General features: G+C 32.9%; 1 protein-coding gene across 1 annotated transcript in view; it reads left to right on the forward strand.

Annotated features, from left to right (window-relative positions):
* The first annotated feature begins 639 nt into the window (after positions 1-639).
* The window catches only part of LOC138335292 (uncharacterized), a 28,312-nt gene continuing 14,014 nt past the window's right edge, over positions 640-14,937 (forward strand). The window contains exon 1 of the mRNA XM_069284312.1: positions 640-1,169. Coding sequence (XP_069140413.1) covers positions 1,143-1,169 — 27 coding nt within the window. The 5' untranslated portion in view covers positions 640-1,142. The remainder of the gene's footprint in view (positions 1,170-14,937) is intronic.

Below are 14,937 nucleotides of genomic sequence, written 5' to 3' on the forward strand. Positions count from 1 at the left end.
AAAGCCGCATAATCCGTATCTTGAAGGTCCGTAAATCAACAAAAGAAAATAAGCATATTTATATCTTTGGATCTCGGAACTTTCTAGACTCGTAATTTGGTGAAAGTTCGATAACTTTTTAGGGCTATTACACCATATTCTGTCATTGTTTAGTTTACGGACCCTGAAAAATATGGATTATGCGGCTTTAATGATGATATTGTTTAGTTTGGTCATTGTTATCAGATACATATTTAATTTCTACTAGACTAACATAGCAGTGAGTTAAAAATAAAATATCGTTGAAGAGATTTACGTTAAAAAGTTTATATTGAAGTTCGCTTTCAATATTACTCATTTGCTTGCATGCCATAGTGTTATCAACCGAATACTGAAAAGAATAAGCACGAGCGTCGTGGAGACCATGTTTGATAATGAATTAAAAAAAACCTAAACAGTTAATAAATTAATTATAACGGGGCTGTCTAAAATAATTTGGCCCCTCGACAGATACATTGACGTAAGTTACACGACAATGGTTAGACACATCATTATCTGAATATCTTCGTTCGTGATATCCACAGCCTAACAGATTACTATATTTCTAGATATAAACTGTAAAGAGGTGCATCGGTGTTTCACGATCAGTGATCTTAAACTAAGGATATTTCAACAATAGTTTTGGCTGACTTATTAATGTCAACACGTTTTGTGCGACATTTAACATATTGCCAATGCTTGCTCTCTGTTATAGTACGGAATCATCTTCAGAATATATACACATGGCCTGCTATTAGAGGATTCAATCAAGCGTGTAGACTTAAAGGTATAACCCTGAAACACTCACACAGTTGAGGCTTTAGTCGCCAGAATCTTATGTACGCTGACACCTGGCGGACGGACATACTACGCAAAACTTCGCCGTTCATTTTACTAAAGATATCAACTACTAAGTTGACTCATGAAAAAATATATTAGCGAAAAAAGTATATAGAGGATTCAACAGCATGTGAAACAATGGAGTGAAAGTCGTGTCCAAATATTGAAAATGTCGACACAGGCGCAGAAGAAGCAGCGGTTTCATTGAGCACCGTGGTCAAGTTTTTCTCCCGTTGCTTGTTGGATGAATACATTCGGACAATAGTGGCCAGACATTTACGACCATGCCCAGCTTCACAATGTTATCAGAGGTAAATATAACCAGTACAGGTAATGGGTCACAGAATCGTCTTTGATAACGTACACAATTAGATCCATTTACACATGTTTGCTGACCCGCAATTTGGTAAAGATAAAGGGCATTTACCTCCTGCCATTTCTGGTATCTTGTAGGGATTTGGGAATTTTTATTGTAGTCAAAATTTTAGTTCATTCCATGTCATCAAGAGGTAAGTACAATTTGTTAGAAGTAATAACTATGTGAAAATCCTTAATAATTTCATTCTTATTGTATTTAAATGAAGATGTGAAGGATATAATCGAATAACTTCTGGTTTCATGGTATAGTTAGTAGTGTCAGTTTGCAACGTAAGTTGATATAATTCTGTCAGATCTAAATAAGAGTATGGATAGACGAATGCAGTTCTGATGTAAAATCGGTAAACGTAATGGTTAAACATACACAATATTAAACTGCGTCGAACGGACATATGGACACATAATCACAAGGTGAACTTTATATTAAGGCTTGCAATAGTTGGTTACTAAATGAATTATTTCCGAAAATATTTAATAGTGTAGCAGTCGTAATACTTTTCTGCAGAAGCAAGGTAAACTTCTTAGCGCAGGCAATGTATTTCCTGAATACTTTTACCACAAAAACGATAAATGTAAGTGTACTGTACCTCCAAATAAATGCAAGGTTTGTAGTAATAGTTCATATTTATTTCTTCTCAAGATCACTCGATGGTGTTTATTAAAAGAGATGGCTGACGAGGGCACTCAATTTGTGATGTATTTAAACCTGTTATTATATGCTTATTTCACCACTAGAATTTACCAAAATTTAAACCAGGATATTCAAGGGATATGATTTTGAGCAGTAATCTGTTCAAGCCAAGTAAATTCAACATCATTTTTTAATTGGTAGATTTTCTACCTTGAAGAAAATTGCATAACTTCAAAATCTATAGTATGATACATAATTCATTAAAACCAAAAATGATTAGTTTATTGAACATTGATGAAATAAGGACCTAGTAAGTCAAAACTATTGTAAAAGGCATCGAGAGATGTTGGGTTTAGAAACAAAATTACTTTAGTATGTGGACGACGACTATGGCAGGCACACATTGGTAATGTGTTCGAATATTTATACAACATAATAATGCTGAAAAATATTTAGGATTACAATTTACTTCGCGATCAGGATGATTTCATGTACGATGCTTTAAAAGAATTTTCCACACTTTTATATGCATACATAGGGGCTTTGGATGCACGATTTTATTTTCTTAAAGTTACGAAAAGTGATGAAGTAGGTTGTTGTTGCCTTGGTAAGGACATATTTCCTGTGTTTTTGGTCGCCTTTTCTTACACTAAGAGGAAACCTTAAAGGTGGCTTTGTCTTAGTACACTGCGAAAATTGAAACCTATACCCTTGTTGTAGCACATCAGTTTAACGCTCGTTCGTGTGCATTGACATTTTGAATTCGATATGGGTATTTCCGATAGCTTCACACGGTATCCAATGTTCTCCCTAATAATCTATGTTTTTAAAATTCGTATGTATATAGGAAAAATTATTTTAACAACTTCTAAAGAAAACTCTTATTGGTTTTAAGATTACATGATAACGTATTATAATTGATAACTTTTAAAAGCTTACATACCTTTAAATTTCTAACAAAAGGTTGCAGTATTTGTATTTCGAACGGAAGTCCACAAAAATACAATGCATTTTGAAAACAATATCTAAAATTTAACTTGCCATATAGTGTGACTTTTAAATGGCCATATTGTGAACATGTACATAGGTGCGGAAAGTTTAACTCGCGAAACAAAGATAACAACGTAGCAGAATACTTCTAATAAAACGTTTGCTTGTTTAGTTTCGTCAGTTGCCTTATTATTGCTCTTTATACATGTTGTTAATGACATGGTTCGGCAGATACATACATTTGTATGTGTGTGATGTTCTTTTGATATACAGTATAACAGATCATGAATTATCACCCTGTCCAGATTTTGACATATTGACGTCTTTAAGATATTTTCTTTCAACATACTAACTACATTACCGTCTATTTACTGTAACCATGGATATTTTCGACAGTGCTTCATGTCTTGATTTGCAAATGTACACTTTATGCGCTGGTGTCATTTTCGCTACGAATACACGTTCATTCCTTTACATGTAGCACCAGCTTATATTATCACAAGTTATGCTAAGGGAAATTTTTCGCGGTAAAATAGCCTTCGTGGAATAAGTGAAAATTTTCGTCTCGCTTGAATTTCAATGTCTAGAGTATATGGAAATATTGATATGATTGAGTCTGTTTTTTTGTTTCCTTTTGGTTTTGCACTATTTTACCCATAAATAAACATTGAAAGATGGCACATTTGCGATACCATTTAAAAGAAGGTCTATAAGCCATATTGGAAATCAGAATTGATCAATAAACGTTGATCTCGTATGAACTTCCATGACTTCATCAAATATAATGACGTATAAATTTATTATTATATAAATACATATAATTACAATTATGTGCCGATGTGTTAATTACAAAATGGACATGATTTTAAATACATGTAGAATGGTATAATTACATGTATGATATAAATTACATATGGACATGGTCGTAATAATGTCAAATGTAGATCAAAACCATTGGACTGGCTGTAATGGGCTGTGTGAACATTCACTATATATCATATTTTGTTGATAGGTTAAAGAGGACAAAACAACATATATTACCTATATATGATACACCATTACACGCTTATTATAAGTATTGTTAGCTTAACGAAATTAAACCACCCGACTGTGTTGAACAGTACAATTTTATTTCAAATACTATAACATATATAAATAAAATGTACATGTAGGTATATTGTGTATGAAATAAATGAAATAAATTTATTTCGAACTCTTTCGGAAATTTCTTATTTCAAATATAACGATTTAAATATCATGAAACAAGTCGTTGTAAGATGACCGAACTTTTTATAACATAGACAACCCTCCAGTTGTACATGTCTTTTAGTAAAAGTCTTGTACTTTAAAAAGTTAACGTGCCGTAATATCGTTGTTAAAACTAATTAGGCGGAATGTATAGATATACCAGTATGTCTGGAAACGTTCCAAACACCTTGTTAACATACCAACATAGTTAATTGTAACAGTCAATATTCCGGAATACACTCAATATACCACATAAACCCCGACAGTGAGAGTCCCCTACGGATATTTGTGTAATCATGCGACACTTTCGAAATATATCTCAAGAGCAATGGACTTTTTCATAATGATTTATGTTGATAAATTTTGAAATTACTCAGGACTTATTTGTCAATTTCTTAAGTTTTCTGATATTTTTCTTAGGGTTAGAAACTTAATTAATTAGAACTGATATAGCTTATGATTAATAACACGGGAAATTGTTACTGAAAATATGATTATGTCATTAGGAAGTGGTCGTTTTTTGTAACATGATATTGCTTGGCGACTACGTTATCACCATGAAGATACATGTATATAATTTGGAAGCATAATGTATCCCAGTTCTAGATTTCCATGTCTAATGCCTGTATAACTTTTGATTTCTTCCGAGCACATTTAAGAGAATGTTTTTACAGCTTTTCACAAAATAGATTGGATAGTTCAACATCCGAGAAAAGACCCTAATGGCCGTTTTGTACATCCTTAATCACATCAATTTTCTGTAAATATCGATATACAAACCTTCCTCAATAAGTTAAGTTAAAATAAGTTAAGACTGACTACCAAGTAACGCGTAGGAATTTCGTTATATCATATTGGGAAATAATATTGTACAGTAGTTTTGTCTTTTTATCGTCCTTCGTGTGTTCACTCGTTATTGGCTGTTGCTTTACTCACAGAAGACATATCAGTAGATTGAACTTCATTTCGAACAATTATTTTCTGGATAATTAGAACTACTTCCTTTAAATAAAAAAGTAAATATTTCACTGCTATGTATTTAGCGTTAATGTTAGACAGACCCTAATGTTTTTTTTAATCAGTTTGTACAAGAGTACAAGGTAATACCAGGACAAGACCCATTTTATTAATTTTATATTTTATTTAAAAAAAGAAGAAGAAAAAAAAAAAAAAAATCAAACCAACGAAAAAGCCCGAAGCTATATTCAATAATTGTTTTCAATTGCTTCCAAAGAAAATAATCAGCACAACGAAGAGAATGAAGTAATCTATTGTAAAGTCACCCGATAACAACAAAGGGATAAGTAAAGGGTCTTTATGACAAAGTCTTAGATCACTTCAACCGGTAAGGTTACACATAATATTCTCACTAGCAATCGATATTACCAGCTCCCACATTCATACTCTCCCATTGTTCTCAACAAGGGCCATTCCACTGCCACTTTGTTTCTTTCAAAAGACAACCACCACTCGAGATGTTGGTAAGTGGAGAGTCTTATTAAATTTTACCTCCAACGGACTAATCTCCTTTCTTATTGTGAATTCTTATCATGCTTGTTGATTTTTAAACTACTGGGTAGTGCTTCGTTACTTAGATTTTAAAGAATAGGTATTTGTTTTCAAGCCGAGAAATCATGTTATGATTGAAACATAATTGGTATTTTAGACACGTGCAGTAAATGTTTGGACGTAACTGTATATTTTGTTGTTCAGAGTGCTTTCTAACAAGATTAATTACGCAAGACTGGACTGAAAAGTACATAATGGTTTTGCCAAATGATATGCAATGAACTTAAAAAGCATTTTACTTTCACATTCAAAATCCAATATCGCATAGCTTGTTACTTTCGCGTTGTTGATATTTTCGCGGTTTTGCTATATTGCTTTGATCGCAAAAAATGATCTGCCCAAAATTATAAAATGAATAAATTATATATACCCTTATAGCAGAAAAGCAAAATTTTTAAAGACACTAAGATTTATTTTTGTCCAAATCGCGAAAATTTTAAGCCGAAAAAAAAGCCGGCTATACGGTTTATAAGGGAATACACCTCATCGACGTGAAACTAAACTACCTTGGACAAACCTTTAAGTTAGGATGAAAGATAAATTGAATGGGTTTAAATTTTTATGTATGAAGTAAAACGCTTTAGTTGCCTACCAAAAAATCATGTTAAGAACGTTATTAGGTTTCCAGTTTATTGCATAATCTTTATCGTGGGTCTCCTTGTATGACCCTTTGTGAATATTATATCCATGTACCCTTTCGGTGGTTCACTGAGCAGACGACAACTCAGCAGATACCTGAGATTTGATTTATCCTTAAACAATGGGATAATCATGTAAATAAGGTGTGTAGGATATACAACATATCTATTCTTTGTCAACCTAAATACGATAAGATAGATCGTTATTATCTTTTGATCCGATTTCATTTTAATGATTTGTTCATACTTGCCACTGGACATGAACTCATAAAACCGCCATATTATTTATTAGTGTAGGGTAGTATGCGTTTTTATGATGAATTATTAAAAGATACGTTATACGTTTTATTTGCATACTTGTAATCAATAGTGCATCAATTATTGCATGAAAGGACACCAATGTTTATAAAAAATATACAGATACAAACTAACCTTTCGATAGTGCATAGATACAATGCGCTAAATGTAAGATAGGCGATAAGTCTGACACTTATTGAATTGTCCAAACGATCAAATGTCATAAAACCTTGAAATCAGTTAACTACAACCACATTTTGAAACAATGGTAATAAGGTAATATGTGTGATTTGCTACGTGCCTAGTCCAGGTTGTCGTAGCGTTGGTCTACATAGCTAATAATAAACATTGGGGAGAATGGCACTTTACTCGTAAGTGGTTGTGTCGAATTCGAGAAATATTTTTTTCAGTTAAGATTGTTTTCAGTAAATGAAATAAAGGTAATTCAAGTGTCATTCACTAACTTTAGCAATTACTTATAGGAGATCCTTGTCCAGTAATAATAGCTGTTAATTTAAGGACAAAGAACCATACACCAAGTAATGTCCCTGCCTAATGAACGCATGTTAGGGACTTCAAATATCGTGTTTTTTCATTAACGTCTATTCGTCTTTACGTCTACAAACAGGGTAGATTATATAATTCATCAAGGCTTTACGTAGGATAGAGACTTATAAGTGCGGTAGAATTTTCAGAAATGCACTTTATTTGTTACCTTCCTTATTCATGTTTTTTTTTTTAGTTGTCATATGTGTAGATATCACACATCTTTGAAACTAAATATTGAACTGCATATATCATAAAATATAAACAGTTCATATCCTGTTTGGCTGACCGGAATGGAAGGCCTCACTAATTTACGAAGCAGGTGCGTTAGTTCCGTGCCAGTTCATATCAAAACAAACCCATTTATCCTTCTAAATAGCTATATTCCCTTATACTCAATACACCACAATTCGTTTGTATAGCCGATATTGGTGCCGATCAACGTTGTAGGCCTAAGGCACCATCTCATGGCACTAACAACCTGGACAATTATAGAAAAGAATTAACCAGACAAAAACCGATCAGCTTATTTTTGTAAACCCTACCCAACACGTCCATAGAAGCGGCCATTATAATAGGTTTAATCCAATATATTTGTCACTTTTACAGTCACGTGCCGTCTCATGTCCAGCCTGACCCTACACCTTCCCTCCGCCAAACCATTAGTTATGTTCGGTTTGTTGTTATTATTATTGGTCTAGAAGACCGTACATTAGTAATTTGTACATGTTGACCTAAAAACATAATTGTCCACAAATTATCGTGTTTTATGATGTGTAACATCAGAACAATTTGTAATCCAGTGACATGTTGACTCATTGTACCCTCACTCTGTATGTACATGTAGGTTAGTGCCCATTTGACATCTTAAATTTCCATGTACCTCTTCCATTAAACTGATATATATTTAAACTAAATATAATTTCACTCTTATGTATTTGAACTAGCTTTTATATATTATTTCACTGTTATGTATTTGAACTTTGAGGTGTCATAAACACAGGCATAAGATTCTAACGTACTTTTAAGATACATTATGGAGTTTTAGTACATGTATTGCATGACCAGGCTATCAAACATTTCTATCCAGTGTTTAATAGGTTTGCAAAGATGAACGTTCCTCTATCTAGTTCTATCTTTGCCTAGCCTTTGGAATCTGTGGTCTTGATTAATGCAGTATGATTTATCTTGATTTAACCTATATACACTAATGGCTGTATTTTATCAACACGGGTTGAACTGTTGAATATTATAAGAAAAAAATAAACTGGCCATAGTCAATTAACTTGAGAGATATTCCAAGATTGCTACATGTGTCATATTAACTATCTCAATAATGCTTTGAGCTTATGGATTCACTTAAATGGATATGTGACTGTGCTAGGATTGTATACAGAATTGTTTTTGTATATAGACCCGATTTATCATTTCTTCCTCATTAATTTTCGTTAAGTCTTATATTATTTCTAGCAGAAAAATACATCAATCAAATGCATAGTCGAGTGCACAATGAGAAGAATATGAATACCTATATAAACGTATGTTTACTTAACATTGCGTAGGAGATCTAGAACAAAACCCAATTTGAAGAATAAATTTTATCCCGTATATAATATTCGATAGGAGTACTTATCACCGAGATAACTTATGGTTATGATGACCCTAAAACTTATCCTTAGTCTTCATCAAACTATATCTCTAGATCTTAATTTCTATATCAACTGTCTGTATTCTTCTCGAAGGTTACATATAATTAGTTATGAAAATCGAATAATACCAGAAACGTAACATGGTAGACTTCTAAGGGTTATACATGTATTTGCTGCGATGGTGCCAAAAGTAAAGGTATGGCATCGTTAAGTTTGTATCGTACGTGAACTTAGGTGTTGTTCTTTAATGTCATTAAAATATGACATTTGTGTCAGCAGATACAGAAAGTGGCATTATGCTATGTTTTGTATTTTTATAATAAGGAATGGGATGTTGATACAGTCTGCAGGTGTTAAGCCTATATATATTAATTATATTGCATTGGTTTTTTAATTCCAGAGTTCAGAATTGATATCTATGTAAAAAACAGTACAAATACGTTATGGATAAAATAACGATATGTTAATGATGATTTTCACAGCCAAAATTGGTTTCGACATTCCTGCAGAGAATGGAATTTTCTATACAATATACATAGTTCAAAATAATATACAGATACATATTAAGCATACATTCAACACATTTTCTATACTTCATAAATTTATATTAAAACGACCTAGGTCATCAATTTGTTATCAAAATAGGACTTCTTTTGAGCAAGCATCAAAGATAAACTTTATCATTGACGTTTTTGTAAGTATTTTTTGTGGTTTTCCTTTTTGTTAAGAATGAGTTGTCCTATTGTAAAACGTGATCATTGACTATACTCAAGATTACAGAAGATAAAGTAGTTCGATCTTACATAAGCTATACATATCATAGAGGCATAGGTCAGGTTTTATTATTCTATCACATTCTTACTAACGAATTAAATTACTTACTCATTTTTCATCCCTTACTCAACATATTGGAGATTTATTTTGACAACCAATTGATTTAAAATTAAAGCCTACTCAATTTTCATTTATCCGACCATCCCCTACAAACTTGCTTTGATCCGCTAGTCTGTTTATTCGGGTTAAATAACCTGACTGTGACTATCTGACCCATATTGTCCGGTTAACGGCTTTGTAAATGGAAAACTGACGGATCAAAGTAATTATCAAATTGCCAATTACTCATCGAAATGAGTGTAAATATTTACTCCAATCGGTTTATTGGTATCGAAGCCGCGTTCTTATCCTGAACACAATTGCTATGAACTGATGGCTGTATCAATATTGGTAAAATCTTACATGCATGTATGTACATATCTGAAACAATGCCACACTATTATATTTGTTTACGTCAGTATTATCATTATCAAACAAATTATAAAAGTTTAAAGGTGTTAAAGCGTTTATATAGATGAGTAAACAATAGGTAAAAACTGACGTAAGCTGACAATACTTATCACAATTACGTCTTGACCACACGATCTAAAAGTTAAGATTTGGATTAAAGTGTTATACTCTGGCCTTATTGGTTTGTAATTAGCTTCGGCCACTTCTTTTGACCAGTCTGGAGTTAAAAGGTCAACTTAGACCATTAATTGCCTCATTTAACTCGTTTGTTAATGCGGTTTAAAACTAAGACAGACACGTCATGTCTCGAAACGTCTATCACCCAGTTAAACAAACCAATCAAAAGACTGTATACAGTTGTCATGGTTCTAACTGTATAAACTAGTTATTGTTTGATATCTCTACAGTTCTAACTGGTGTGAGGTCAGCTAATTCCTAAATGGACTATAGTACCCCGTCAAATGAACACGCCGGGTTATTAAGGACGATGTCGCAAGTGAATGAATCATGGCCAGAGACTTCTGGCAAATGTAATGTTCACAAGACCACACGTTTCTTGGGTGAATTACCACTTCCTTAAAACTGAAATTCCATTGTTTTTGCTATTTTCCATATTATCAGACTGATGGACAGTCTTTTTAAACAGCAAGAATAACATACATGTATTTCAGTGATAGTATCCCCTAATAAGTTGTTTGTTCATTTTGTACCCAAAACAAGACATACACAAAAAATGCCATTTGCGCAATGGTACTGTACAACAATCCTTCTGACTCCTTGATTACTGAAAAGCGACAACGTATGTAAATGTACAGGACAAGACACCGGTCATAGCACCATACACTTTCTAGTATTGGCATTTGACAGATATGCTGAACAACCTTCATAATTTGTTCCTTCAAATTCGGTAATAAACTGCTATTCAGGTCATTTTTGCATAATATTTAATAATGGTAAGAAATTTTTCAGAAAACATGTTGTGTCATTTCAGTTTGAAAGGGAAAAAATGAAGAACTCTTTGGTACAATTAAACTTATATCCGGATAGTCTTACCCGTAAATAATTCGCATTTTCGAACGTAATCATTTAAAATCCACGACGCTGATTTGTTTACCACAAATGATGGTGAAATGATTTTGAATAGGTTATTGTTACAACAACTTATCCGAAACACAATCGATTTTAAACACATAAACATCAATGAGGAGTTTCTCCGTCGGTGTTAACGACATTATCGATAAAGTAGGTAGTAAACAAAAATATTGTTATTTACGGCTGACCTCTCAAGGGGCGAGCGTTCTTAGGTCCAGTACGTATATGTCATAGGTACAATGTATATCAACACAATATGGTGTATCAAACCTATAGTGTAAATGAAAGGAACAGCATGCCTCGGTTCTAATATCAAATAATAGTCAATTTCATAAAAGATTCTATTTCAAAATCAGAACTAAGATATTATGATATTTGTATATTGATGGTCATTTCACTCTTGGTAACCACAGTGTCTAAACTCCACTACGCTCCGTTTATAACTTAGTGTGGATGTAATTACGTGCCTGGGTGACCGGCAATGTGGCTATTGTACCATTAGTGGTTTTCTGTTTTCATCTGACATATTATCATAACACAGTCTTGTTGGCAGTCAGTATCACAATTAAATAGTTTTATGTTATGTTACTTGCTATGTATGGTTATAATACATGCACATAATCTCCAAGGTAATTGAAGAATATAGCATAGTGGTCTTATAAGATATGTAGAATTTTCCCCAACATTTATTGCTTACAAAATTCGATAATTCCGAGCGTGTTTTATTTTAGCCTGGCCACCAGTCTCGGAACGTTAAAAACATCACTTAAACACGGCTTGAGTTGTTTGGGTTTCTACTTCACGTCTGACTCTCTGCTGGACTTCTACTGAGGCTGCAACTCTGCTTTCTCAGCAAAACACTTTTTGCGCGCGTTTATTTGGTTCACGGTTCATATTTCGCGCTTTATTTGTCAGTAAAAAGAAAGGATTCCACAATAGTTTATTGAAATGACACAAACAATGATGACGCATGTATTGATCTGTTTCATTGTTACCACGATAGGGATAGGTGATAATCAGACAGTGGGACAGACTTGGGCGGGTGAGGGACAGTGAGACAGATAGGCATTGTGGGAAGGTGAATTGCAAAGACCGAACAGAATAGGCTAGACTATTGCAAATCAATACATCTCACCTACTATAACCTCTTTATGTTATCATATACATAACGTCTGGTATGCATTGTACTATGAAGAGTAAAGCAAAAAAGTTTCATTTCATTCGCTTTTCAGTTTGGCAGTGTGTGTGTAGAAATCGGACCTTGCGTTATATTTGACACCTGCAGGTGCGAGGACAAACACTATAACACAAGACATGTAATTAGGCTGGTGATAATGATACCTTATTTAGTACGGTATAGTATGCGAGTGAAGGGTGGAGTTTGGAAGACACGACAATGTTGTTGTCAGATCGACAGCAGTGTACATTGAGTCAAGTGAAAATTGTTTTTAGGACTTATTTCTGATCACGGATACGGGCCTCTCAAAATATTCATTTCATTTCGTTTCTTATCGAGACACAACTGTAGTCTACATGCATGTGGCCTCATGCAATACGCATAGAACAACTCTTACATGAGTATCATGTTCAAATTCCGAACGTTCAATAGCCTTTGTTTAAAGTTAATGTTTTGGTTAAATGATATTTACAAATGCACGGAGATATCAGATATTGGTGAATAACAAACTAATAGTGTGATTATGAACTTACATTGCCCAAATAATTTGAGTTCGTCAGGGTGACGTTTTAAGGTTATTATTCTTCTTAAAATTATTCATCATTATTTATTAAATGATGGAACTTGTCAATAGGATACATTTGTTATTAGAAAAAAACTACAACTGCAGAACGCCATCCTGATGAACACAACGCTCGGGCGGTGGTTAACGTTCACAGAGAGCAATATTGTTCGGTTGTGACGTAACACATAATAGTAATATTACGTCGGTACCTCTAAAAAGAAAAGACCGAGATGATACCAGTGTGCTATATATTGATATCTAAGTGAACAATCCGAATAGTGAAAATATAAAATAAAATATATATATATATATTGTGTCATATCGCTCTGGAAGATTCCAAAATAATCAACTTGGGCTACCCAATAGGTGATTATTTTACACTTTACTTATATTTTTATGAGAAGATTATTTATGTGACAAATAGCTTTGGATTGATTATCATTCTGTGAAAAACGCTTGAATTCTATTGGTGGTCAGCTATGCTTTTAAATTATATTTGATTTTTAGTAGAATAATAACTTTCATAACGCAAGAACTATGTTTCTTAGAAGTTAACGTAGCTTATGCTTTGACATAGATATAATATATATAGATCCATATTCATTTACTTGATGAGTAACTGATTAGATAAACATAGTCTGTCAATAGGAGCTGTTAAAAACTAGAGGAATAGGTTAAGGAAACTTTCATTATTCAATACAAATCTAGGCTCTCATTATAAATAATCATTTTCGTTTTATGGCAAACTTGGATCAGATATGCCGAATACATTTCGGAGTACAAATAACTTAACACCAATTTTGTATGCCTATTCAAAGGAATAGTTAAAGAGCTCAACCACTGTCCGTTATCGTGAGCTGGCAAATCAAACGGAGAGACGTTATATCATAGCAATTTATCTCATAAAGAGGTTTGGGTTTCTAAATATAGATTTCTCTTACCTTTGTCAAAACAATACTGACCTTTCTTGTTGTGGGTATAATAAAGTGTTGAAGTCCATTCTGGAGTAAATTGACATGCAATTGTAAATACCATTTAGATATTGACAGGTAATTATTCTTTCGGATTTTCACATACTCATATCAAAATTATGGTAGACTTATATGCAGTATTAAAGTGTCTGGTTACACTCGCACCTTGCCGTTTATAATAATCGTCCTATTAACAATTTTACAGCTTTGTATATTTTATGGTTGGTGAAATCATAAAGGAACTGTAAAAATGCCTTTTTGATTCTTTAGTCTAGACTTGAAATATATAAACCTAAGATCGACCTACCTGTAATAACGATACTTCACTCTAACACTTGGTTATTCATAAATACAATTTTACGTAGCAGTTTGTTTATAAATATTTTAGTTATTGACAGTATACAATGTGTGTTAAATTTATTTACATTACATATGTGCAATATATATTTGTAAATGATAAAATAGCGTGGCATATCGCTAAATACACTGTTACAAACATACAAATATTAAACAAACACGCAAACATACATGTCAACATACTGACTAGGATAAGTACTACATGTTCACTTGAAACACTGTATTGCCTGCAATCATATATGATCTATGATAGTGCTGCCAGGAATATGGTTTATTCTACTGCATTCACTATGGTTTGTAGTACTTAACAGTAATTCCACATATCATACGGTTTGTGCTATCGGTTGTCTGATTGGACTAGATGTTGCTATATTTTTGTGGTTAATGGTGTAAAATGATCTGTAATGTGATGTTGTCCAAGACGAAAAAAATATTAAAGAAAAGAAAGGAGCTAAAAGTATTTATAAGGCACGTTAATAATCATGATAAGGTAATAAATACGGTATTTTAAAAATTACACATGTAATTTTTCTTGAAATGTTTTGAAAAAAACATTAACATGGAAATGTAACAAAATTCAAAACCCAATAGTTAAATTGACTATGAAAATTAATCGATAATTTCTAAAACGCAGTGGTAATTGTCTCTTATTGTATTCGATCCTCCGGTGCTTGACCTCGATGAGTA

Source organism: Argopecten irradians, chromosome 11, assembly GCF_041381155.1.
Source record: "Argopecten irradians isolate NY chromosome 11, Ai_NY, whole genome shotgun sequence".
NCBI classification, from domain to species: Eukaryota; Metazoa; Mollusca; class Bivalvia; order Pectinida; family Pectinidae; genus Argopecten; species Argopecten irradians.